We start from the raw sequence: 19,085 nt of genomic DNA, 5'->3' as shown, positions 1-19,085 counted from the left end.
CTTTCTACTAAAATCGATGGCATGGTTCCTAAGAACAGATTTTCGTATGTCTTATATAAATAGTTTCAGACTTTCCCATACAGACCGATCTAAATATTACACCCTCTATAGTAATACTTTACTATAGGAAACGATCCATACGAGTATACCTACCAAGTCCAGGATGAATTTTCTCGAAAATATTATGTAAAGTTATTTTTACTTTTTGGAGAGAATTAGAGAATCTACTTTACTACGTAAAACACCTTGTTAATGAGATAATTAATAGTCAGTGATTAAAACTTCTTTGACTGTCTTGACAGTCACGACTAACTGGCCACTTCACAGATACAGATACAATTATGATATTATGATAAACGACGGTTCCACTTGACAGAAAGTGTTAATTATCTTGTCAATGTCACTCAAATGCACGGGCTGATTATCTTTGGGCGGAATGGCGATTTATTTATTTTGTTCAGGAAATGAAAACAAACATATAGTATAAAAAGTTTTCTTGATTTTTATTTAAAGTTAGTTTTGATCTAATTGAACGTCTCTTAAAATATTGGTACTTAATTTGTTAGCACCTAGCACCTAGTAGGTACCTACTTTATTAGTTCTTTGTAAAACCGCAAAACATCTTTCATATTAATCTTCTAGGTAAATATGTTATGACCAGCGTAGTTGTTCCTTTATTAAGTGACCTAGTAAAAATCCCCTGTAGCCGTTTTTTTCTATACCATTCCTAGCTGGTGCTGTAAACATATTATTATGATGGAAGATATAAAAACAGGAACCCATCCAATGTATCTACTACCTACTAGGGTGAATAGTCACGTCGAGGAGAAAATGGGTTTAATGCTTAAGTTTTGCTCTCTGCTTTTCACTTCGATTGAGAGGAAATTAAATAGCAACAGTGGAAACAATTGTTCACTTGGCTATATGAACGCCTCGGGTAAAATGGCTCGTTTTATGCTCTTGTTGTACAATCTATTATTTTAGCTAGATATCAATGTTTTTTTGTTACCGGGCGTAAAATCGCGTATGCGTATATCGGGCATAAAAGATCTGACAGTTGTACACATACATATGTTTAAATAGCTTTGAGTGATTACATCTACTTAAGAACTTAACTTTACCAAGAGCAACTCTATGACTACCTATTATAATTCAAATATTACCAACATTCATCATACTATGCAGATAGTGGCCTTTTTAGACGAGCATTTTTTAGGTCCTTTCGACCCGCAAACGCTCTAACAAAAAGTCGAATGTCGGATCTTGTTATACCCTGACGTCGTACCGATTTAAAGTCTTTGAAATTGTTTCCCGCAGTGAACGTGGTAATTAACCTAACCAACTTGCAAGGTTCCCGAGAAAAAGGTCGTGACATATAGACGGACAGACAGACGGACAACAAAGTGATCCTATAAGGGTTTCATTTTTCCTTTTTTAGGTACGGAACCCTAAAAATAATGGTCCGGTGTTTTGTTATTTCGACTCAAACTTACATTTTACAAAAAAAACATCTTTAAAACTTTCATTGTTTCGTCGTTTTCACACATTTTTTTTTGTAAAATAGGAGTTGAGCCGAATAGCAAAACACCGGTCCATTATTCTTTCATATTCTCCAACATATAATCAAGCCCGTATTTAACTAGCAATTTGCTTTAACAGCACTTACTACAGAAGTGGGGTTTGCTCACTTTTTAGTACTTTGGAAGTCGATTTCTCCGAAAAGGTTGAGTTTGGGCAGCTAAAAAAAATACGTGTCCGTTACTTTAGACTACTCTCTAATATATATAATATATTTATAATAAAAAAAATCGGGGCTGGACAGTGGGTACCTTTCCTTGTTAGAAAAGTTGAAAACCACCTGATGCTGTCATTTCCAAGTTCATACCACAAAAACAGCTAAAACGGCTTTGCTAAAAACCACCGCAACACATCGAAATTGATCCTTCCCGTTCGTTTGAGAGTAACAATGCTAGAGACAGACAGACAAACGTAGGCGTCAAACTTATTTAACTACCCTCTTTTTGCATCGGGGGTTGAAAAGAAAATTAATTTAACTCATTCAACTTAGAAACTAAAAAGAACGTTTAATTTAGTTTTATGTAGGTAATTAAGTTTTAAGTTAAATTAATTTTTTCGTAGTTCGGCCGTAAGTTGGAAGTACTTACCGGTACCGGTTTGTTTCTTTCGTCAACCAGCGTGTCGGTGATGGAGAGCTGTCCGTCGGTGACGAGGATCTGCAAGCCGAGGCGATAGACGCCCAGCACGCGCGGTGCGCCCCAGCGCCCGCGCGTCAGCAGCTGCAGCGTCAGCACCTCGCCCGCCGCCACCGGCCGCGACACAGCCCACTCGAAACGCTGCGACAAACAGATCTTGACACCACAAACTAATCGATACAAGCTTAAAACGTATATTTTTTTATCGAGGGACTAAAATAAGCCAATATATACCCGAGGTGTTTAGCCTATTTGTCCGAGGGTTTATATTGACTTTTAGTCTCGATGTGAAAACTCTATTTTTCAATTCGATTGCGAGAAAAAAATTGATATTTATTTTATGTGAAAGAATTAGTGCGTTTCTTATTGCTCCAGTCCATAAAACTTTCATAGGTTCCTAAATAAATCTTTCTAGATTTCGGCGGCAAAAGATTATCAATTATGTCTTTTGCTCTTTGCTTGGCATCATAATTTTCAGTATCACTTGACTTTACTTGATTTTAATTAACACGCCTAGTGTAAGCCTAGGGAAATGATACAACGTGATGTTTTTAGGGTTCCGGAGCCAAAATGGCAAAAACGTCTGTCTGTCTGTCTGTCCGTCCGCGGCTTTGCTCAGGGACTATCAATGCTAGAAAGCTGTAATTTTGCACGAGTATATAAGTAAACTATGCCGACAAAATGGTACAGTTAAAAATTGAAAAAAATATTTTTTTTAGGGTACGTGCCATAGACGTATAGTGGGGGTGATATTTTTTTCTCATCCAACCCTATAGTGTGGGGTATTGTTGGATAGGTCTTTTAAAACTATTAGGGGTTTGCTAAGACGATTCTTCGATGCAGTGATTTCTTTATGAAATATTCAACTTTAAAGTGCAAATTGCGTACAAATGGCGCATTTTTTTAACATAAACCAATACTGAAACTCAAGTTCTATAAAGCTTAATGAGCGGTGTAATATTCAGGTAAAGTTTTAGCTGCTTTAAGCCATCGACTGAGGTCGCGATCGCTTCTATTCTGAAAACGAATTTCCACCGGATGCGCAACGCTACGAAACGTAAGCCGGGGGAGTCTTGATGTATATTGTATCTTCGCGAGGAAGTGTTGCGAGTTTGCGAGGCGCCTTTGCAGTCAAAAACAGTAATTTAATTCCCTTTAATAGCTTCACGTACTAATGAAGTAGTACTTAGTCATTAACGTTTTATTCAATGAACTGGTAAATTAACACGACTTTAAACACAATAAAACAAATACCTCTGTAATGTTGATACATACTCGTACATTATTATATATGTTTGTCTTTTTTTTCTACACATACCGTAGGTACAGGAATAAAAGAGAACCGTACTACCTACTCATGAAGCTAGAGATCCCGCGGGTTTGACACTGACTCGCTCCGTCCGCCTGCTTTCGCTCTCGCTCGGCTCGGATCGGATCGGCAGGGCTACTACGAAACTCGTATTAAATAGTATAAGTGTCAGAGGGACCGCACGACAGGAACTTCGATTTTGGAGTTTCGTAGTAGCCCTGCGGATCGGATCTTGGACTTGGATCTTATTATCTATGTTTGGTTGGTCGGTTCGGTTCGGTTCGGTTCGTAGTAGCCCTGCGGATCGGATCTTGGACTTGGATCTTATTATCTATGTTTGGTTGGTCGGTTCGGTTCGGTACTCGGACTTGGACTAACGAACGAATCTTTCTCTCTCTCACGAATCTGTACTTCAGTTCAGTCAGCGGGTGAGGCACCGCAGTACCGTACCGACACCGACCGACCGAACCGAGCCGGGGCGGATCGGCCATAGATAAATTAATAATCGCTCGAAAGAACCGGAGTCAATAAAGGAGTCGGATTCAATAAGCCGATTCGGTACCGACACCGGAGCTGGATCTAGTGAGTCAGATCACTTCGCGGAGTTGAGATTACCCATGTCTATCTTGGACCATTAAATAATAAGTATGTATTTAAGTATGTAATTTATCTATATAAGTAAGTTTATCCGTTGCCTAGTATCCATAGTGGGTTGGTACAAGCTTTGCTTAGTTTGGGACTAGCTAGGTCAATTAGTGTCAATAAAGTGTTCCATGATATTTATTATTATTTAAATAAGTTGTATCAAGTCAAATGATTTAGTAGCACGATCTTACATATACAAGCTTTTCTCATAAATGTAAACCTATACAACAGTGAGGCATATTATTTTGCTATCTCATCTAAAAACATATGCCTCCATATATTCACTATGATAGAATTGGTATGTTATTATAAATAAGTATGATGCCGCTGTAAGCCGTCTCGCGCGGGCCCGCCGCTGGTACTGGCGCCTGCTCGTAAATATTCAAAGAACTCTTGTTTCGTTCGCCTTCACAACAAATCCTATTTGTTAGCAAACGGCACACATAACCGTCACGTACTGTATAAGGCTCTAAATGGCCACGTTTGTTTGTAGATGTCATGTTAATGCATGCTATAATTTATGTTTATGAAACAACCGGGGTCTTCACCGACACCCTTGCTCATCAGGTTAGTGATTAAAAATAACAGATTTTTACTGAATTGGAGTCAACGCAAAGCTCAAGAATCCCAAAATATAGAATAAAAATATACATTAAACGGTTTTTATTTATGTACTCTCGAACTAAATGTATTGTGACCCACTATGGAAACTTTTCGTAGAAAAAGCCATAGTGACATCGCAAGGCTTGACAAGGGAATTAATTATGACACTTACTGTGAGAACGTTCTTAAAATGATGTAACTTTTCGCATGCCATAATTAATTACCCTTGGTCGGTGACATTTCTAGTAGCAGCAAAACCTTACATTATTATCGACTCGTTTAAAGTGCAACAATTAGGTATATATCCCACTACGCTTCCTCCGAATGTACAGTAACAAGCCTCTTTTACTATCTATCGATAATATTATGACAAATATAAGCAAACGTTCAATGTTCCGAAAAAATGGTAACTTCAAATATCGATTACGTATGACTTTTAAAAAAGGACTCGCCGCTCGCCATTTCTGCTTGTTGCGCTAGGTCTGCAACTGCCCTACAATCAGGGCGGCTCTTGCAATTATACAGACCAATAGCTACACGCCCCGCGTTCCAATTACCTCTCTGCTGCTGTTTTGACAGCATTTTCTGTAGCTAGCTAAGCGAGTTACTAGATTTGTATTACGGATTCTGACCTTAAATACCTTTCGCTAAGGTTGCTCTAGGGGAACATTACAGCTACCACAATAACAATTACATGTTTTAATCTACATACTTAAAACCTTAAGAACTTATATGGGAAGGAATATTTTTTTCCCAGTATAACAGCATCTTGAATAAAAGGAAGACCTTTACATCTGCAATTTCAGGAAAATTAATACTTAGCCTTTTCTTTTACTTTGCTATTCTTTTAAATACTGATTTTATCATAGCGTGCAACTAGGTAGGTACTAAGTACAATTTTTTTTATCACATTATTGTTTTTATTATGTAGGTACTTTTAATAGGGAAGTAATATGATATGTATTTATTTCTCAAGTGGGTTACTTATTAGTACCTAATAGATTAAAATGATAAAACCAGTACAGCAAAGTTAAAGAAAAGGCTAAGTATTCATTTTAGTGGAATTGTAAATGTAAAATTTCATGGCCTTCATTTTATTTAAAATGATGTTATTTGGAAAAAAAATCCTTTCGGTTGAGCATTTTGATCGGTGTCGTCAAATTACGGTTTTTTACCATTTGGCAGGTTCGCTTCCTGGTTCAGACAGGCGGTTACTCAGAAATCTTTGAATGCAGTTAAAATTGTTTCGAAATGAAGTCGAAATGATTAAATCAAAATGAAGTCTTCTTTCAGTCCAATTGTCGATCTACAATATTTATAATACTTTCCCTCCATGTGGCATAGTCTTGGGACACCCTGTAGGTATAAATGTGCAACCGTAGGTACTGTTGTAGGGACTTTCGTCAGTAAGCAATGCACTCGAATTCCCAAAGGTAGAATTACTGGGTGCAATTTAGATGTCCCGAGCCTATTGTAACAAATTGAATAAAGAAAATATTACGCATATTTTTTTCTACAATTTACAAAAATACTTAAATATACAAATACATCTAAAAGCATTAGGTATAACCGACCAAGAAATTGCTTTACCACCCAAATATAAGGTTTAATGTCATTTGTACCGCTTAAAACGTCAAAGCCTATTTTCGCTTACAAGTCAATATTGACAATCAGCCTTATTGTTTTATTTCTGAAGTAGGAACTGTGATTAAAATTGGTAAAACACTTTCTTGCTCGACTATACATTTTCAACGTTGTTGGTATAAAAGAAAGTTGAATTTGGAATTTGAGTACTTATGATTGAAATAGAAAACCATCACATTGCGGCAATGCTTGTTCTTTATCTTGTCAAGTTGCCAGTTCTAAACAAAGCCCTACGCATCGAGAAAGTTCGTTGTAAACAAATGGATATTAAAATGGAACTTAAAGTATAGGTGTGTTCGAGTATCTTCCATAAAGGAGTACCTAATAATAATAAATATCACCGGCACTTAACACTAATTGTCCAAGTCATATATAATTGTGCTTTTATCGCTAGTAATAAATTAAATATCGTTTTCAAATAAAAATACGTATTATTTTGACGACCGGCTTTACGTGTATTACTCAATATGAAATTTCAACCACAAACCGTTTCAAAAGGAAAACTGGTGGTATCTGCTGGACATGTTCGGAATGTAGAGGAATTTAAAAACAGGGGCTGTGTTCAATAATTCAAGAAGACCAACATCTATTACCAAAATTAGGCAGTTTAGCCTACACAAATTGCTTTGTTAATGACAGATTCATAATGAGTATGACAGATGACAGAACCTACATTATTTTTACTTTTGGCCACTATTAGCGCTGCGATAGATTTCATTACCCCCACCTGTCAAGGGCAAAGATATCGACACGGCCAAAGTTGCAAAAATATGTATACACGGCCTTAATGTTAAGTGCATAAAGTCGTGTATATTTTTTAAATAAACACATTTTCATTTTTCATTTTCATTTCATACATATTTTTGTAACTTTGGCCGTGTCAGTATCTTTGCCCTTGACTGTACTTCGCACCCAGCGATATCGTGAGAGAAGAATGCCATTATTGTGAATGCCTTTGCAGAAGCGTGGAATTAATTGCAATGAGATATGATTAAATACATCGACATAAGTAAGGTAAGGTAGGTACATAGATGTCAATGATTAAATAGGTCTCATTCCTACTAATTGCAGACGAAAGTCTCTTATCTTCTAATATATAAAACTAAAGTGTCAGAGTTTGTGATCAAACTTCTCCGAAACGGGATGACCGTTTTTATGTTTTTTTTGTGTATATTCGGTAGGTCTTAGAATAGGACGTAAACTATATTTCAAACTTTTACGCGGACGGAGGGTCGGGCTACAGCTAGTTATTTAATTAATTTAATTGAGATGCACAAGATATAAAGAGATATATACGGTTTGTCATGACGGCATTTCGCAGTCGGTTTGGAAATGCCCGGGTAATGGATTCCGAGCCTGAAACTAAGTTATGTAAGGCAGATCGCGCGGCCTTGACCCTGCGCGAAGTAGGCCGCCGCCCGCGGGCACACTGGAGCACCCGGGCTCCCGTGCCCCGTCACTCATTACACTGCCCCAACAAATCAAAATAATGGGCTATCATGCATGCACCTATCCTTATCCCTGGCCATAATTACAGGGCGAATCCACATTCGACACTTACCTCATTCACAAAAATTATTTCTTCGTTATCCACCAGCAAGGAAGAATGTTTGGTGGAACCTGAAAAAAAAGAGAGTTTATTATTAAATTTCTATCTTTGTTTTTATTTTTAGGTCCGTCATTGCTGAACTTGATGGTCAATATTCTTATACTTACTTAATGTTCTAAAAATTCAAAAAGTACGACCGGAACTTAATGTAGGTATCAGCCCACAGATACAATATAGGAAATCAATCCAGAATAAGGTGTTATTAGTTATACAGGTACATAGAAAACAAATTTAAATACAGCAACTGGTTTTAAATGCGCCTACGTATTCGGTGACATAAAGTTTTGAAGAGCTAAAATCTCTTTTCTTGTTTTATGTCGGAAACAATCCAGGTACGATCTAACTTAGTTTTACGTGACCGGGTTATTTTTGCTGCATTTCTGCTGCCTTCCCGACGAATGTTGAGTGGTGATGCATCACAGCAGGAAATGTGATTTTTTTTCGTAACCCGTGGATTTTAAATTAAATTTAGAAGAACAAAAGAAATTTATTAAGAGCCAACTAGCCTAGATAAGAGTTCCACTGCTGGGCAACAGCCTCCCACCCCGTGTTTCTGCTTGTGTCGATTTTCAGCTTGTCGCGTCTAGATTCTCTCGCCAACTTACCTCACTGTTAACTACTAAGTAAACAAAATAGACTTGGTAGACGTGACCTTGACAAATATTTATTGCAAATTAATTAAAAGGTTGCAATTATAAACAAAAAACTTCCTAATTCAAGATAAATTAATAAAAAAAAGTTATAATTATTGTAAAAGAAAAGGTATCAAGAGGACACATCACATAAACAGTCTTACAATAAAAGTACATTACATACAATACATTAATCATTAGACTGATTTTATGTTTTATAAATACCGCGGTCGAGCCCCCGTAAAGGTTTTACCGCCCTCGCACACTCGTGTCACAAGAGTCGTAACTGTGATGAGTATGACACCGACACGCACCGCGCCAGCCATGGAAGCCGAGTGCTCTATCGTTCAACCCGACCCGGTCCTAGTAATTATATTACTCAATGATTCAAATTAAACATAAATCATACCTTGTATTTGGAAATACGAGTATGTCGGGCTTTAAGTAAAATACGGCAGCTGTCCGAAATTCGAAATCGTTATTATTATTATGCATTAGAGATTGTTAGTTCATCTCGTTACTTGTAGTTACTTGTTTACTTATTTTAGGGAAGTAGGTACCTACACAATATCTGCTGTGAAGGAATATTAAATTTGTCGGAAAACAAGCAAATAGTAATAAAAATAATCAGCTCATCTTCATCTCGGTCTTTATTTAAACCTTATTTAAAGTCACTGCAGGGCAAAGGAATTTTCCCAGAATGCACAAGTACTTTTGGGCCATACAATTCCACGCGGACCCAGTGCGATTGGAAACTTCACACACGTAAACACACCATTAAATTTCTTCACAGGTGTGTGCAAATATCCACACTGATTTGCAGTACCTAATTTTTTTGAGGGACCTACGTAATCCTAGAATCCTTCACTTGCTCGGGTTTCAGTATAAGCACTCGCGCAAAACAATAATTTTCCACCCTTGCATAACAAATAACTAATGTTAACCACGCGTACCAAGTGGTAAAGTAAAATCTTGGAAAAATAAATTTTGGAGCACTTGCCCAATATTCAAAGTGAGGTGAATTTATTTTGCTCGTCTAAATACATTTTGTGGGTTATGGTTGGATAGGTATTTTAAAAACAATTTAGATTTGGGCAAACTATTTATAAATTTACCGAAAATTGGCAGTGGTAGTGATAACGAATTTACATTCCCTGAGCTGTTAAAAAAACCTTCGTATTTTAGAAGCATGCTTCGGGAATTGACGATGACACGCGATCGTGATATGCGGTTCTGTTCTGTTATAAACTTGCAAAACTTTTTAAAGTTACCGTAAAAAGTTATGTAAAGAATAACCATCAGTACAAAACAAACCTTACTGTAATAACATTACGCTTCTTTATCTTTTTCAAATTTTAATACAAATGACTTTTTGTCATGATAGGTACAAATAAAACAAAACCAGCATTTTAGAATTCTTCCATCGTTAATTTAAATTGAGAACACCCGCCTTAACACACTACTTTTATTTGGAAGTATATACAGCTGTTGTTATACTGTATCTACTTCTCTTGGGTATGTCAAATGAATTTTTTTTGGTCTTCTGTCGTTTTATATTTTTTTTATGTACTTTGCGAAAACAAAACGAGTGCACTCTTCGCGTGATGGATTGCTACTAAGTCAAAAAGACAAACTATTATTTTCTACTAACGAATCCTTCCGATTTCCCCCGAAACCCGAAGGTTTTTCTAAGAGCTCACGAATTGTAAAAGGAAAACTATCACAGTTTAATAGGCTTTTCAAGATAACAAGTAATATGTCGCTCATTCAAAACTTAATATTGAATATTTGTCGTATTATTACACAACGCTACACTGCCCGTAGGCCGCACTTGGCTGGTTTTTCGACTTACATAAAAAGTTACCCTCCCTGAAAAATGATCTAACTGATGGTGAAAACCACCCTGCCATTAGGTTCTAGGACCCCGATTAACGGATGACAGTTTTTTTTAACTAGTTTTAGGGGTCGCTACCAGCTATCAAAGTTTTGAAATCACGAAATTCATAGGAAAACATTTTTTTTATTCAAAATTTAAAATCAAATAAATTTGTGTCAATTTATTAACTAAGTAACCGTCTTGGAGCGAGGGGAGTGTATCGAGTGTAGGGGATTCCTGGGCGATTGCTTGGGAATTTCCCTTACTTGATACACCCAGATACATATACGTTCTAAAAGTAAAATAAATACAAAACTGTGACATGTTGTATTGATGCCAATTCAGAAAGGTTTTATTTATAAACTTTATCAAGCGGTTGCGACCTCTAAAATTCATTAAAAAAATTGCATCTGTTAATCGGGGTCGTAGAACGCAATGGCGGGGAGAGACAATGACTTTTATGAAAATCGATTTTTAAGCAACACCCTCACACAGAAGGGGGATGCGGCTTGGCTTTATTGGTTAAATAGTTGGCTTAGATAAAATAGCTGTCCGATTGTAATATTTAATGTCCCTATATTATTGTGTTTTTAACTACTCAATAGTTTCGCACATATTCTGATTACAGTTTGTTAATAGGTATACGAGTACGATGTACTGGACATTGAGACAGGCAGTGAGAGAAACTTTAATAATATTTTCCATCTCCAATCAATATTCCTGCCAGGCATTCATCATCAGCCATGCATTCAGGCATGCATCTCTTGCGAGCCATTGTTTCAACAAAATTATTTTTTTATTTTAGTTCATCTGTGATTTTGAATAGTATCAGAATCATAATATTTGTGTTTATAACAGTGCGTATAATTTAACCAATATCCACTAACAAACTAATTCGCTATTTAAAAGCAGATAAATATCGTAATCCTAAACTAATGTAACTTTATTACTATTATAAAGTAAGCGCCCAGTGCTTATCTATTGATTTCAATTGAATAATAACCTATTAAACCTACATCAGTACTATTTATTTACTGCCTACTATCACTTTCGAAATGGTTAGTTATATGAAAAAAATTAAATAATTTAAAACCATAGGGTGACTTATTTAATTTTTATCCTCTAAAGTTAAGTTATACAATTTAATCATGAAATGGCAATTGGCAGTTTTCGCTTATTTATTCCTAAATAAGTATTTGAAAATGCGATATTTTCGAAATATAATAGAATGCCTTTTGGATCACAAGCGACATAAAAAAAACAACGTATAGAGGTACAAATGTTACAGTTATACAGAAATCTCGTGTTTCGCAGCTGGCCGCAATATAAAACGTGAGTGATACGTTCATAACAGAACTGCGAGCGTCACGCCGTGTCCGCCGCAGCCGCAGCGCCGCGGGCGCCGCCGTCTCATACACGGCTCTGATGTACGGTCACCTACATTAATATCTTCCACAGAGGAGCGTGCAAAAATATCTGACTGTGAACACGTCCTACCGGCCCTAGAAATAGAGTCATCACTTATGTGCATAAGCACGCTTTGTTGTCAGGTATTAGTACTGGTGACTGTACCTATTGGTTTGGTATACCAGCCGGCAAAAATGAACAGACTTTCGTAGGTAGGTAGGTAGGTATTATCTCTAAAAGATTTTACTTAAAATAGCTAGACAAACTAAACAAGGTTAGGAGAAAAATGAGAAAAACCAAGTTTAAACAGTGCAAATATACCTTATACTGATGATTTAATGCATTATGATCAATAATTTATTCATCGGTAAATTATTGTTCCAAATTTGATCATGTTACATGATCATCGGCGACCGTCAGCATTTTATGTCACTATGACGTCCAAAGTACTGAGTTAAATGGATAAGTCGGTGTTGTTAAAAATAAAACCATAATAATATTAAATGATATTATTACGGATAACTCACGTCTTAAACCGAGTTTAGTCATGTCGATCTAAACTCGGTTTAAGACGTGAGTTACCCGTAATAATATCATTTAATATGAGTGAGTCTCACGTTAGTTTCATGTTCATAATAATATTGTTAAAAACTCACTGAATTGAATTTGTTTGCTACACATGTACAGTTGACGTGTAAAATAATGATAGGGAGGAACGTCAGTGAGACAAGTACATAAAATAATGATCAGTTCTCATAATCAAAGCAGTTCTCCTTATACTCGTAACTAGCAGTCAAGATAATAAAGAATATCAACACACGTTTTAATTTAAGGTTTGAATTAACGGTCAAATTATGACACACGTTTCTCGGTTGTTCGAACAAAAATGAACTAAAAATATTATACAAGGTTGAAAATACAAACTGAAATATAGATGCACAGAAAAACAGAAAAATAAGACCATCACTGGGAATCGAACCCAGGTCCTCGGTAATCCGTACCGCGTGCTATACCGCTACACCACTGATGGTGACCATATATATTTCAGTTTGTTTTTTCAATTTCGGTTTTACGGGATGACCGTAAAAGTAAAAATTTGGAACTGAAATAAAAAATACAAAAAGATTCCAAAAAACCAATCTTAATTATACAAGGTGTTAATTAAATAACTGAAAACCACAGACACCCCAAAAATATTTTTTCATTTTAAGTTTGTTGATTTCATTTATTTTTGAATATCTTCATTATTTTAAAAGATATTCATGTATTTGTTAAGTCAGTAATTCTACTTCATTTGTGTATTTGTCAGTTGCGCTTTGACTTTTTTAGAAGGAAATCACACATTGACAGCAAAACGGCCAGTACTAAATTATCGAAATAGTATGCAACCTCGCTAAAATATTTAATTGGCGCCTGTTGCAGTCATTACTTTTAGACTGGGCACAATATAAAAGGGATTTAAAAACACAAACACAACCTGATTTAAAACATAGTGTAATCGATTCTACTCTCGATTCTGAGCAAACTACTTTCTGGTTTTCAGTTATTTAATTAACACCTTGTATACTTACATGTAGATGGACATTAGCTATTTTTACTATTATATATGATATATGTACTATTACTAATAAAACGAATTAATTAAAAAACAAATATTCATAATATTAAATAGTATAGACCTGAATATTAACATAAACACATATTTTTGTAGATTTTGTAGCAACGGATAAACACAGAATCCCCTTTGAAATTATGGCATATATTTGGCGACTGTAAGAAACTTAACAAAAGCCTTAATGAAATCTATAAAAATGTCATGTATTCGCCATCAAATTTTTACAAAACAATCTTATCTAATAACTGAATTGATATCGATGTAATATTCCATTCAGGTTGACGCCTGCCCACTCACGGTAATGAAAAACGTGAGTTGATATTCTTTATGTATTATCTTGACTGCTAGTTAAAAGGAGAACTGATCATGTATTATATCCAAGAAACCGCAAGAAGGCTGAGTTCAACTTAAAAAATACAGTTATTTATTATTAATTAGAGAGTTTAGAGGGAGTACTAACGTACCTAAAGTGTGATCTTTTGTTTGACAATTAATAACAAACCGACGGTCTCTACGTAAATCATCGAAAGTCAAAATTGACGTTTCTTTATTATTAGCATAATTTGTTTATTATTGGGTTATTTATACATACACGCTTTGTAAAAGTAAAAAAAAATTGAACAGAAAATTCAAAACGTAAATCATCGAAAATCACGTTATATTTCCGATGTATTACATCGAAACTCTAGATTCGAGTTAACGCGGCGTTGCCGTTAGTGTAGTAACGACGTAAATCATCGAAAGTACCAGATTCGATGTTATACTACGAACTGCTCCTTTAATTTTATATCAAAAGTGGTAGATTCAATTGTTAACGTTTATACTCGTATTTATCGAACGGAAAATATCGAAACTGACATTCATTTTTTTTCGATCCCAACTTAGTTTATTTACAAGTCGAAACTGGCCGTTTCGGTGGTTTCGATGTTTTACGTTAGAATATTGTATGAGCATCGATGTTTTAACGTTATAATTAATTAGTTTTTATGATAATCAGTTACAATTTTATATCAGAATCATCACGCAAGATGGCTTTTCGCCGAAAGCAGGAGTGTTACCAAGCCAGGGTAAATGTAGCGAAGGTACGGCATGTAAAGAACATTGCATTAAAAAGGGAGCTTAACTTAGCCTCGAGGTCCCTCAAAAGAGACATTACTAGTTACCAGAGCTAATTCGTTGCACATTGGTAGAATTGGCGAGAGACTAGATTACTCGCTTCGGGACTCGGGCGTTCTGGTCTCTTGCCAAAGCTATCAAGGGAAATTTCTGCACCCCATCTTTTCCGCCTCTACAAGCCGATCTTCTAGGTAAACTGTTTTCGTTCAACTCGACTTTGGATGAAAGGGGACACACGCCGCCGACCATACTGCGGTGTAAGAGCTGTATGCCGGATATCCGGTCCCACTAAAGTTCAGTGCGTAAAGCACTTCTCTCCCTCGATATCCATAAGTCCAATGGGCCCGATGGAATCCCTCCGGTAGTGTTGTAGATGTGCTGTGCGCCCCTGAGTTGACTCCGCTTTTAAAGCGTCTTTCGGCTCTCCTACTCTTCTGGCAGTAGTCCCGATCTCATGAAAGTCTGTTCTGGTGCACCCGATCCCTAAAAAAGGTGACCGCTCAAATCCATCTGCCTATAGGCCAATAGCCATAGCATAACCTCCATTATCTCAAAGATAATGGAGTCCGTTATCAACGGCCAGCTCTTAGGATCGCCGATTGATGAGTGACTGACAATACAGTTTCCGAAGCGGCCGCTCGGCTGGCGATCTTCTGGTTTACCTGACACATAACGACAAAAGGGTGAAGCATTGGCTGTTAGTTTAGATGTAGTGAAGGCCTTTGATCGGGTTTGGCATAAAACACTCCTATTAAAACTTCCATCCTTTGGGCTTCCCGAGAAATTATGCGCACGGGTCAGTAGCTTCCGAAGTACCAGCTTCTCCCTCTGGACCACATACAACGGAGAGCGATTCGAATAATCAGCTGCCAAAGAATTTCAGATCGACTTGACTCCTTTTCGCTGCGTAGAGATATAGCTTCATTGTACATCCTCTATCGCATCTACAACGGGGAGTGCTCCAAGGAGTTCTTCGGGTTGACCCCTGCCACATCCATCCATGGTTGGCGGTCCACTACTAGAAATTTCCTGCCTCGCACAGCAAAGCTCTGGAATGAACTGTCACCTGCGGTATTCCCGGACCGACATATAATCAGTAATCGCTTACCACTAGGCGATCCGTTTGCTCGTTTTCCCCCTATTCCGTAAAAAAACTTACATAATGTAAACTATAAACTTACTTGTGCCTAAGATGATTTATTAACAGAAAAGCACAGAGTTATAACACATATACAAAATTTTAAAAAAATATAACTACTATCTAATCTACTTACTATTTACAAAACTTATACTAATTAGAAAATGTCTTCAAGGCTGCTGCTTTGGGGGGCCATTCGTAGGAGACTGGCAGCATTACCTCTCTGGATAGCTAGGCTGATGCGTTGTGCAAAGTAAGCACCAGCCCGCCGATCCCTTGAGGTATCTACCAGCCGAGAAGATATCTGGCGGAAGAGCTTGTGCCTTATAAAAGAAGTTAATATCATTGTGATAATTATGCTGTCGATTAAGTATACTGGCTGATTAAAACCTGTGAGTTAAGGCTAATTATAATATAAGAATTTTTAATAAATGATTCTCAATCTTTAATATTCACAACACCTCTACATCGAAAGTTCTAATTCTAAGACATTTAAACGACGAAAATAATCGAAACTGGTAGTTCCGTTTCCAAATGAATTGATTGATTCGGCGTAAAAAATAGAGACTGCCACTTTCGTTAAATTATTTATAAAAACATCCATTGTAAATAATCGAAACTAGCATAATGACGACGTATACCATCGAAACTGAAATTCCCAGAAAACTAACATATTATATTCCGTTGAACTAATGTAATGTTAATAAAGTGCCTAATTTATTATAGGTATTTAACTGATATGACAGAGTTAATCTAATTATTTTATTTTGAAACTATGCAAATATCAAACTTTAGAACGCTGTAGTGAAAAATGCCTAAAACCACTTTCGATGATTTAGTAGGGGCCGTCGAAACTAGGTACCTACACTCCGTGAGCTCTTGAAAAACCTTCGGATTTTAGAAGCATATGCATGCTTCGGGTATTGACGATGACACGCGATCGTGATATGCGGTTCTATTCTGTTATATCAACTTGCAAAACTTTCCAAAGTTACAGTAAAAAGTTATGTAAAGAATAACCATCAGTACAAAATAAACCTTACTGTAATAATATTACGCTTCTTTATTTATTTTTTATTTTAATAAAATATGACTTTTTGTCATGATACAAATAAAACAAAAATAATTTTCGAATTCTTCCATCGTTAATTTAAATTGAGCACACCCCGCCTTAACACACTACTTTTATTTGGATATGTCTTTTGGGTATGTCAAATGAATTTTTTTTTGGTCTGCTTTCGTTTAATATGTTTTTAATGTACTTTTCGAAATCCCTGTTGCTTCTATAACTCGGTCTTCAACCTTTTTAAAATATTTACGATCAACACTTTTCTTGAAACTTTCAGCTTCTTTGCAAAATATTTATATAAGTACATTATGAACACTTTCCCGTGATTGGCTATTTACAGAAATACCCTGTTTAAGTTAACTCGCCATGGGAATCTTTTTCTGAAAAATAACAAACTAAATAAATATCTAAGTGGTGGTTTTAGCTGCTCTAGTATATAAACAATAAAAAACACAACGAGTGCACTCTTCGCGTGATGGATTGTCATTATCTACTAACGAATCCTTCCGATTGCCCCCGAAACCCGAAGGTTTTTCTAAGAGCTCACGGATTGTACCTCATCGACTGAGCTTGAAGTCACGTGTTTTCCCAGAGTTAACGACCAAATTAGACCAATTTTCTTTACGAAATCTACCATCAAATCTGTACCCTTCGGGGCCGTTTTACCATCCATTGATTAGTGTTAATTGACGGTTAAATGTGATGCCGTCTCTATTTGTTTTGTTCGAATAGACGGAGACGGCTTCACATTTAACCGTCAGTTAACACTAATCAATGGATGGTGAAACAGCCGCCTAGTGTAAGTTTTCGGTTACAAAATACGTCTCGATCGCGTTCGCGTTAAAATCTCAATTTATATGGAAACACGAACATTGCTTCTAGCGGAAAGTTTGCGAAGTTCGTGTTTCCATACAAATTGAGATTTTAACGCGAACGCGATCGAGACGAATTTTGTAACCGAAAACTGACACTAAGAGCACTGAGCTATTTTTCGAGATCTTCTAAATGAATAGATAAGAACAACTAGTTTAAAGGTGTTAGATTACAATCCGTTTGGTAAAAAGTTATGGAAATTTGTTTTTTTATGATTTCGGGATTCTCATTTTCTCATTAAGCATTGTCAAATTTCAAAACAAAACAACGACATCGTATTGTTTTGTAATGAACAATTATTTATAACTATATATCAAGGTTAATGGAAATCTTGAAAAACCGGTGCACACCTAGTTTAGCATTTGAATTTACCTCCATCGAAAGAAGTAGGATTTTACTTAAGATAAATCTTTTAAAAGGCAACCATAATAAAGAAAATTTTAACAAAAAAGTAAAACCGACTCCAAAAAAATAAAATAATACTTAACAAAAAATGGAACCGACTATAAAATTCTTGAAAATATTTTTCTAGGTAGGTACCTACTAGCTCAAAGTCGGTGCCTCAGCACGACCCAGCAGGAGTGGAACAATAGTCGTCTACCTCACCTACATACTATGGGTTTCAATCACTCCTGCTGGGTCGTGCTGAGTCACCGACTTCGAGATAGTAGGTACCTACCTAGAAAAATATTTTCAAGAATTTTGTAGTCGGTTCTATTTTTTTGTTATTATTTTATTTTTTTGGAGCCGGTTTAACTTTTTTGTTAAAATTTTTCTTTATTTCTCACTTTTTAGTGATTTGTAGCCAAAGTACATCTCACAACGATTCTATTAAGCCCAAACACGGCTTAGTTATGTTGTTTTAAGTATAACAGAGTTCCGTTGCCTACCTTCCGGCTTCAGCATCAAATCAGTTCGAAAGAATCATTAACTTAAAGCTTCTTCTTAGTCGCTTATCTAGGTTTAGTAATCATAATCGTTTATAGACGCGCGAGGATTACTTAGTTTTGACGAGTTCTATTGGCCATCTACGGTCTTCTTCATCAGGTCCAGTTTACCAAGTGATACTTTCTGAATGTAAATGCTTGTCTTGATGCTAAAAATGCCAAAATCGCCATAGGTGTGCCTATACATTTTGAGGTTTGCCCTCGATTTCCCTAGGATCCCATAATCAGATCTTGACTTGGTGACAATGGGACCACCTCAAAAGAGTACTCTTTCGAATAAAAAAAGAATTTTGAAAATCGGTCCACAATTGAAATACATAGAAAAAAATACAAACATTGGAACATAGAACCTCCTCCTTTTTTGAAGTCGGTTAAAAATCACGTAACCC

General features: G+C 36.3%; 2 protein-coding genes across 2 annotated transcripts in view; both read right to left on the bottom strand.

The window, feature by feature from the left end:
* Nucleotides 1-2,246, bottom strand: part of LOC141433137 (otoferlin-like) — a 58,522-nt gene extending 56,276 nt beyond the window's left edge. Inside the window, exon 1 of the mRNA XM_074095008.1 lies at nucleotides 2,166-2,246. The gene's annotated coding sequence lies outside the window, so the exon portion shown is untranslated. The remainder of the gene's footprint in view (nucleotides 1-2,165) is intronic.
* Nucleotides 2,247-14,964: 12,718 nt separating this feature from the next.
* The window catches only part of LOC141445569 (otoferlin-like), a 40,141-nt gene continuing 36,020 nt past the window's right edge, over nucleotides 14,965-19,085 (bottom strand). Inside the window, exon 4 of the mRNA XM_074111431.1 lies at nucleotides 14,965-15,183. Within this exon, the coding sequence (XP_073967532.1) occupies nucleotides 14,965-15,183 (219 nt within the window). The remainder of the gene's footprint in view (nucleotides 15,184-19,085) is intronic.

Source organism: Choristoneura fumiferana, chromosome Z (genome assembly GCF_025370935.1).
Source record: "Choristoneura fumiferana chromosome Z, NRCan_CFum_1, whole genome shotgun sequence".
Lineage (NCBI taxonomy): Eukaryota > Metazoa > Arthropoda > Insecta > Lepidoptera > Tortricidae > Choristoneura > Choristoneura fumiferana.
The sequence above is the reverse complement of the archived record's forward strand: the minus strand, read 5'-3'. Positions and strand labels throughout refer to the sequence as shown.